General features: G+C 32.8%; 1 protein-coding gene across 4 annotated transcripts in view; it reads left to right on the forward strand.

The window, feature by feature from the left end:
* Nucleotides 1–9,686, forward strand: part of LOC106470264 (glucocorticoid-induced transcript 1 protein-like) — a 39,430-nt gene that overhangs the window by 25,297 nt on the left and 4,447 nt on the right. For 2 of the 4 annotated variants that reach the window (XM_022398863.1, XM_022398865.1), the window contains exons 2-5: nt 5,830–5,987; nt 6,997–7,083; nt 7,674–7,997; nt 8,484–8,549. In XM_022398863.1, the coding sequence (XP_022254571.1) occupies nt 5,830–5,987; nt 6,997–7,083; nt 7,674–7,997; nt 8,484–8,549 (635 nt within the window). The remainder of the gene's footprint in view (nt 1–5,829; nt 5,988–6,996; nt 7,084–7,673; nt 7,998–8,483; nt 8,550–9,686) is intronic. The other 2 variants (XM_022398864.1, XM_022398866.1) reach the window with 1 other exon arrangement.

A 9,686-nucleotide genomic window follows, 5' to 3' on the forward strand; every position in this document is an offset into this window, starting at 1 on the left:
TTACAAAAACTGAAGTACCTGGTACACAATGAAATATCAGTCATTACTCTTGTCTGCTACAGATCCACGCATCAGTTTTTAACGCGTCTCGACGCTAAAAACAGGTATTTTACGACTTGTGTGTTTAGGCTTAAGAAAAAGCTTTTCAGTTGTTTTTTTTATTTTGCGAGTAAAGAAACTAACAAATCGAAGCAGTAACGGTTTCATCGATAGCTAAGAAAAACAAAACTGAAAATGTCATTTAACATTAGCTTTTCGAAAGTTTGAACCTAATGTTATATAGAATGTTCCATTTGGACTAGAAGTGCAGTCGTTGGTGAAATAAACCGTAAACGAGAGGGAAAAAACGCTATTCTTTGTATAACCTAATAACGGTTAAGTGACGAACAAGGATATCTTTGATAAATGCTGGATTAACTTGTAAAACTGTTAATTTATCTGTAGTGTTTATGAATAATGAAATGTGAAATAGTGTTAAAAACTGTCATGATTTTTCTTTCTGTATGTTATTACTTACGGTGGTAACTTTCGCTGCAGTTGACGTAGTTGGTAAAAGTTTAATACCAAGTACGAAATCATTCTACTGGATTTTAAAATCATTTGTGTATTCACCATTAATAATATTTTGAATAAAATAAAAACTACACTGAATTTTATTTTAAATTGTTAAAATTTCTTATAATACTTTCATTATATTATAGCAGTTTTTAATGCGCTTATCAGTGTTCATGCATACAATACAGATTTATACAATACAGGTTTATTGAAGATAGAACTCATCACAGACACGAGCTCTACGAAAGGCCGTCTTTTTTATGAGTGTTTTTTACCATATTATTCATAACTATAAGTTCTTATTTAATCAGAGATGAACGCTTTTAAAGTCTATCGCAGGTCGTAAAATTATCCTTATTGATAATTTTTATCTAAATTGTCGTTTTTGGATTGTAGATCATTTTTGGTTTGTTTTACGTAAAGAATTAACTTTTAGTTTTATATGAGGAGGTGTTTATTTTTAACTGTTATGAAATAATGGTTTTACTATCGTTAAGCTCCATACGACAGTTTTTAACTATATACAGTTGTATGCTTCCTACGATTATTTTTTCATATACTTACTGGTAGTGGTATTCCCCAGCACTTTAGGTGCTAAAGTCTATGAAAAAGCTTTTGAAAAGGAGGCTTGCCCTCCTTTTGATATACTGCTCCCGCTCGGCCGCTTCGTTCCCTCGAAATGATGTTCTGGATCCGTCACTGATTGACTGTTAGTCAAGAAAGAAATTGACTAAGCCTTGATCAACCTGAAGAGTCGTGCTTTTATTGAGAGTTATATATTAGCGATCGCTTAGACACGGGACTTTATAAGTAAAGCTTAGAAAACTAGAAAATCAGAACTCGACACGTTGGACGTCGTGGCGTTTGCTGAAGCGGGAAAACGGGGTTTACTTAATTAGGTTTCTTCTTCCGTCAAACTAAATGTCATTTGAAAGTTGCGAGTGAACATTAGAGATCCTAGGATAATGTGTGGACTTATAGATAAGCATGGTGTCTAAAGTGGAAGATGAAACAAAAAATAAGATTAGGAAATTAGAATTATATAGATTGCAAAATTAAACAACGTGGGTGAAAAGTAGAGCAAAATCGAGTTTAATGGTAAATAAATTATAGATTGAAAAACTTTTTATGTGAATTGCAGCTAATATTTTTCGTTTTTATCAACAAAAGTATAAGATTAAGCAGCCTTTGGTGGTCATCTTGAACTACAATTTGTCATACCAATTTTTGATAGATCCTAAAGACAAAATTTGCACAACGTAAGAAACCGGGTTTCGATACCCGCGGTGGGCAGATCACAGATAGCCCATTGTGTAGCTTTGTGCTTAACTTCAAAACAAACAAACAAAATTTGCTGAATATTCTTAATGTCTGATCACAACCGCTGACGTATTAGTAAAGCATTAACTGCATATTGCAATTAAACCTAGATATTCTCTCATTAAACAATTATCTCCCCACGTTATTTGGAGCCTTTAACATTTATGCCTATTTCAATGATCAATAAATCTTACTAAGCTTAAACAGTTGCCTAATTTTTTGTTTAGGACAGATACGGTAATCTCATTGTCATGATATAAAAGACTGTTTAGTTTAGATATTGATTAATTTATTTTTGTGAGTGAATATTCTATTATTGTTTAGTTTTGTTATAATAAGAGTTAAAAGCAGACGATTGTAGGAAGTTTTGTTAATAATTCATTGATGTTGAGACTATCGAACCTCACGTGCATACATTGACGTCGAGAATATAGAAAATCGGGCAGACGATTAAGTGATAACGAAATAAATAGTGTGAGACGAGCAAAAACAGCAGATAGATAATAGCAAAAAAGAATAAAGTTACAGGCCATGGAAAAGTTCGGCGTGAAGTTAACTATCGTTGAAGTGATAGGCCTAACGATTGACATAGGCCTAACGTTTAATATGTTAGAGTAAGACTAACAGGAGATAAAAAGAATTATTCCGTCAAAGCGTGGTTCTAAAGTAATTGAACCAGCCTGAGTGCACTTTTACAAAAGGAACAGAGGATAACAGGCCTAAGTGGACTTTTGACAAGAACTAAAAAGAAGAGAACTACATGTATAGTGTTTATGATATGCCTATAATCTCTATAGTGTGAAGAATTTGTTGTACATACGTTTAACTTGTTCCGAATATATATATATATATATAATATTTTGAATACAAGTGAAGTGCGTGCTGTTTATTTATCGCTAACAAGTCGCTGACACATACTGTAGAAGAATCCCAGGTCCAACAACAACATAGTATATACTTATACTATTAAGAAGTATAAGTAAAAGCCTTTTATTTTGACAATTGGCGAAAAAGAAGATTATATTTTAAATTCTGACACCCATGTAGGCCTAATGATTTTGTTCCTGATAAGCATTTCCACAAAGGATAATTCTGATATTTGATGGTTTTTCGTGAAACACTTAAAAACAATGATGCAGTAAGACATGAAGACACCACTTGTTTATTATAAAATAAAACAATAATTACAACATATATGTTCCATGTACAACACTATATAAGCATAAGTGTATAAAAAACACCATAAATTACACTCAAATGTCCAGCAGCCAAAACTTAAAAAACAAAAACAATTATAATTTGTCAGAGAATCAAACAAAAATGTGGTAACTAAATAGACTGAGGCCTACTACATTACTAGTATAAATTTACTCAATTATATGAACTGTGTATATCTAGGCCTATTCTATTAATGGTTTAAATCTACTTCATTATATAACATGTATATATCTAGGCCTAATACATTACCAGTTTAATTTACTCCATTATATGAACTGTGTAGATATATGGCCTATTTTATTAATGGTTTAAATCTACTTCATTATGTGACCTTTATAGATCTAGGTCTAATACACTACCAGTTTAATTTACTTCATTATATGATAGAACCAGCAGGGATCCATTTATCTGGTCATAAATGATGTCATTAAAGAGGAAATGATTTAGTTTTAACACTCCTCCAAAATTATTAGGTGTTTAGTTGTCCAGTTAGGGTCTTAAGTATGGTCAAAAGCTAGATAGTGTGGAAAGCCTAGATACAAAAGTATATGTATGAAAAAGAAAAAAGTTTTTCAAATACTATACAGCTTCGTCATTTCCGATTAAAATGTTATACTTTATAGTAAATAACAAATTAAAATTGTAAAAGAAATAAGCATTACAAATTGTAAGTAAAAAATAAGGTTTTACAGAATAGGCTTAAGGACAAAAAAAATAAGTTGCTTCCAATATTATCAATAACAATGAGGTACCTGACACATGGTTTAGTTTAGTCAAATGTTTTTGTGTTTCTGAGTTTCATAAGTTAACTGATTTATGTTATAAGTATTATTTTGATCATTGGTCATCATGTTTCAGCTGTACTGATTAGCCTTTCAAACTGTACTGTATAGTAATTATCTCATACAAAATGTAATTACAGTTAAGTTAGCATTATTATTATTATTCAGTTGTTCTCATTAATTGTGTGTGTTTATATATATATATATATGGGGATGTTGCTGGCTTGAGCACGTATGTGTAACACATCAATACTCAAACAGTCATGCAAAACTAAATCAAAAGGAAGGGCTGTGTTAAAAACAGCAAATACAAACCTGTGATAAGTGACATTTAAATGAACAAAAACAAGCTCAAACAAAAATCATATCATAGATGCTGCTCAAATCAAGGGGATCCCCAGGGTACAGGCTATAATGTGGGATAAAAAATGTGCCCTAGGGTTTTGGAGGCGACTGTGGAAGTAAGACCAACATTGCGGTTGGAATACACCATCTATCAGTCTTTACCTCTGTTTGCCAGTCTCACGTGAAGGAATTCAAAAATAAAAATAAAATAATCTAAAGAAATAGAAATTAGAAGAGCGAGATGGGGGGACAGTCAAAAATCTCTGTCAGCTAACATCAGCTTAGCAATACTATAGTAATAAATAATGTAAAAGTTCAGGAATCTATTTCAGAAGACTGATATACAGATGCACAAAAGAGGTAAGCCACCAAGCATAATGAAATAAAGGAACTTCAAACTAATAAACCTGTTTCACTTTTATCAAAACCTGTCTCATTGACCTTGAGTCAGAAATTATACTGTCTTATTTAATCACCTCCATAATTTTTGTAACAATGATGAGTTGATTACTAACGATGTTACAGTATACATGTACATGATCTTATCAATCTCAATTCAACATTTTCTATAATTGTATACATGCTTAATTAACAATCACTTGTACATAAACACTGTTAGTTATTTCCTAATAAGTTAACATATATACAACATGGTTGAAGACAGCTTGCTCCTATAGGCTGAAATGTTTGTTTTAATTGCCCCATTAATAGTGTGTGTGTGTCGATATCTGTAGATGAGATCTGGTTTAGTTGTTTTACTAGTTTAAGAGTTACTTGTCTGCAATACATGACTGCACGTTGTTGATGTTTTGTCGAGGATTTATCAGCAGTGACTAGACTGAAATCAACTGACAGCACTATTTGAGGTTATTAAACACTAATCTGTGTACGAGAGGCTCTGCTTTAATTAGTGCCATGTATCTGAGGTCTAAGTGTGATGTTTTAGGACATGGCAAGATAGAGAACATGTCAACTTGTTAATTTTAAAACTTGTGTGGATGTGTTGAACTGACTTGTAAGCCTAAGAATCTTCCAAGCAGGAGGCCTCTCCAGTTGTGCTGCCACTATGTTGTAGATGAAATGCAACCATTAGAACGAATATAATAAAAAATATAGAATGAAAAATGTAAATACTTGATACTTTATTTGGTTTTTCCATTGTGTATAGAGAAATAAAGCTTTCACATTAACTTTATATATCATGCTGAAATTGTGGAATTTGTATATATATATATATATTGTTTGGGAAATTAATATGGTAATTTTAAAACCACAGTTGTGTTTTAGGTGAGTGTAATTGATTTTATTTTTGGAATAGTGGTGTTAGTTAAATGTAAATTCGATGACGAGGAACACACTTTGAGACTGATAATGGTTGGAGACGGCTTGAATGGGTAATGAAGAAAAACTTTAATATAAGTTTTTCTTCATTACCCATTCAAGCTGTCTCCAACCATTATTAGTTAAATGTAATTAACTTGTTTTTATGCTCTATGAAATGTGACGCAAATATTTTATGAGATTATGAAAGAGCAAAGTGCATGGTCCTTCTCACTGTTTTACACTGATAATACAATAGTCATTAAATTTGATTACTTGTTTCCTTTAGCAGATAAGACCAGTTCAGTAAATTTTAAACCCATCACTTCTGCTCCCTGTATTCGGCGGACTGCCTCACTGGACACTATTTACCTGGCTGGACAGTGGCCACGTGACCTCCACTATCACAGCTACTATGTTCGACATGTGATGGACAGAGCCACCCAGGTACATAACTTAATAACATAATTATTAATCACATTGGTTAATCAAAAAGATAGTAATGATAAATAACAGTGAGGACAAATGTGTTCTTGACAGAATGTAAACTGTTAAAGTTTTTGTAACTAAAACAGCTGTCAGTAAATAAAGTGTCATTGGTCTCTGGAGGTCAGGTTATGGTCAACCATAACATTTTATCTAGGATGTGGTTGAATATTGCCCTTGTGTTTCATTATCAAGTTACAGATTAACTTAAAGAATTGTCTCAAACTCATTATGTCATAATTTATCAGAAGGAAAAAAAATAAGTAATGGTATGGTTGGATTCTGGTTCTTTATTTATCTTGGTGATAGTTGGAAGAGCAGATATTATTCAATAGTTCATCTGTTCTGTTCGTATCTTGCCTTGATGGAAGTGGGCCCCATTACTCATTGCCAGTGTTACTTTTTCTGTGGCTTAGAGATGTGTGAAATGGTTAGATATGAGATTGTAAATTTAATAACTAAGAAGTCAAGACAGGTAGACTAGGCACGGCCAGGTGGTTAGGGTACTCAACTTGCAGGTTAGAATCCCCGTTCCACCAAACATGCCTTATAATGTGACGGTCAATGTCACTTTTTGTTGGTAAAAGAGTAGCCCAAGAGTTGGCAGTGGGTGGTGATGATTAGCTGCCTTCACTCTAGTCTTTTATTGCTAAATAATGGATGGCTAGTGCAGATAGCCCTCATGTAGCTTTGCCCAAAATTCCAACACAAACAAAACAGGTAGACTACTTCAGCTGTAGGTTTGGAGGAAACATGGTTTCTGATAACTTGAATTTGTCTAAAATGTTTTTCTCTCAAAACTGGTGAAATTGTTTGTGACCATTACATGGATTGTTCAAGTAATCTGTGTGTTTTAAGAAAAAATGTTTTATTGAAACAAGAACTGAAAGCTACAAATCTGTTTTTTACTGTCATACATGTATCCACTTTAAATTTTGATTAATTCCATTTAAATGTTTTGAACTTTCAGACAGATGAGTGGGAAGAAACAGAAAAAATTAAGAAAGGACCACAGAAAAAATCTCCGGGAAATAACGGGGATCAATTAGAAATGAAAGTAAGGTTTTGGTTTATTTCCCAAAAACTTTAGTCTATAAAAAAAAGATTGTTCCTCAGTATCTGTTTTGATGTGTAATCATTAAATTGGTCATATAAAATCCTAATTTTCTTTTTCTTTTCACCTATGTTTTTATAATATACCAGACTAGAGGTTCTAGTTGAAAGATTTTAAACTTTGTTTTCGTTAAAAGTTGAAGTAGGTTCAGTAAACTATTAACAAAAAACAAAACTTAATGTTTAATATTTTGTTGACCTATTGTTATATGAAATGAATAAATTATGCATATGACATTAATAGTCCTATTATATAATTCTAAATACTACAGAAAGCTGATTATGTAACTAGTAATACTTTCTTTGTTAAGTAAGTGCTTTTTGTATATGGAATTCTTTTTGTGTGTCAGCCATAATTTATTTTACTAATTGACTATAGAAAAAAATGTATGCTATGATACAGTATTTGTAAGGTTTCACTGAGTCACGAGTTGGTTTATGTTCGTCTTCTGTAAAATGATTTCTAGCTACTTAGCATAAGTATAGTTTAAGATAACAGTTTATATTTACATACTATATTTTTCTCATTTCCAGTATTTTCGCCATAGACTCCAACGGACCAATAAGAGCGGTCATGGCCAGGGAAACTACAGCTCACTTCAGAGGCTCAGTCCTTTTCAAGGGGACCATTCTGCCATATCATTGTCTACTGCTGCCAGCAGCAATAATGGTTCTGTCTGCCTGTCTTTACCGTCCACGGCAACACTACCCCTAAATAATTCACCCTATCAGCACTTGTACAGTATACCTACATATAATGTGTCACATGAAAGGTCTCAAACAGGACCCATTCCTATCCCCCACATTCCAAAGACCCCCATTCCCCGCATTCTTAGCAGTGTTGAAGGCTTAAATCAGGTAAGCAGAAATCTTTTATTGAACTGGCAAAGATTTCTGCTTTCATTAGATTTTGCTGTTTATTAATCTGTATGAATTTCAGAACTTCTTTTTTAAGCTGATTCATCTCTAAGAGTTCTTGAGCCTTCAAAGTTTTCCCAGATTTTGTCCTGATACAGATTGTTCCTCACAAAATATTGTATTCCCTTCATAAACCTCATAATAAGAAGAAAAAGATGTGCTAGCAGTAGAATCTGCAGAGTTCAAAATGCACTAGCAAATTAGAAAGAGTAAGTTAAGATGAAATTTCAGTAGGGCTGTTATACAAGTGTCATTGTGACAAATGAATATTAATCAAATGCATATATTTTTGGAGCCGTATGAATATTGAACAGTAATTGTTATCACCAAAGTTTTTAAGGGTGTTCCCAAACAGCAATTTTTTTTAATAAGTTTAAAATGTATAATGTTACATTGTTAAAGTATACTTTATGCACATTATTTCAGGAGATAGAAAGATTAGTTCTCAAAGGAATCTCAGGAAATGATAGCGTGGATATGGAGATTGAGAGGGTAAGTAAAATTGTGCTATTTTGTTTTTATTCTATCCTTTTTGAGGCTCATGTTGATAGATCAGTGTTTTTTTTTCTAGAGCATAGGTAGAATTTTTGTCAAACCAACCACCAGATAATTTGTTTTTCTCTTGAATTTATTGAAGAGGTCGTTATCTAAATTAACAGTGTTTCTAACCTGGACATTTAATCTGCTCGCGTTTAAGGTGCTTTTCAGGTTGAAAATTTCACTTCTGCCCAATTTTGGACTATATTTTGAGGAAATCTTTAAGTAGAAATCTCACAAAGATTGTTTTTGTATTAAATTTTTTGCAGAGATATATTTTGCAGTTATAAGGGACTGTTCAAAAATTATCATTTTTTTTTTATATATATAATCATTTCCACTAGTAGATTATTTTAATTAACCCGCAGTCATTGGCTGTCCTTTGTGAGTGAAGACGACATCTCCTAGGATGAATGTGTTCTCATGTGATTGAACGGCCCATTTCGAGATTTACATTGTTTGGAACACCTCTGGCAGATAGTGCTCAGAGGAAGACGTTGACTCAAAGAAGGTTTGGCTTCTTTCCTCTTCTGTTGCTTCTGCTTCTTGTTTTCCCGTTGATCAGTTTTCATTGTTTCTGCACATGATGGATTAGACAATGCCAACAGGAACAGTCAGGCGCATCCTCCTCCCATGTGTTGAGGTTGATGGATACTTTTGTGAGGTTAGATATCAGGTTATCCTTTCATCTTTTTACTTGTCCACCCCAAGAACGAGTGACAATTCTTTCGCTATGATTGTTGTCCTTCTTTCAGGCCTTTGACTGTTAGTATCATCCATGAGGGTTCTCACATTCCAAGTTCCAGTAACAGTTTCATGAACCAAGTACTCTGAGTGTTTGTAGAAGTTTGAAGCAAGTTTACAACTACTAATAAAGCTGTCTATTTAGTTGTAACTTTTATATTCAGCATCACTAGTTGTATGTACACTTCTGTAAGTTTTTTTTTTTGAAATAAATCCCCATTATTTTAATAAGTTTAATATATACTTAGTTCTTTAACGAGAAAAATGTAACCTTATAATTCTGTGAACCTAGGATATTATGTGGCCAGATGACTTTCCCCACGTAGTTAAAGCTCAAGCTCTGAATTC

The sequence above is a fragment of the Limulus polyphemus genome, unplaced genomic scaffold (genome assembly GCF_000517525.1).
Source record: "Limulus polyphemus unplaced genomic scaffold, Limulus_polyphemus-2.1.2 Scaffold3912, whole genome shotgun sequence".
Classification (NCBI taxonomy): domain Eukaryota; kingdom Metazoa; phylum Arthropoda; class Merostomata; order Xiphosura; family Limulidae; genus Limulus; species Limulus polyphemus.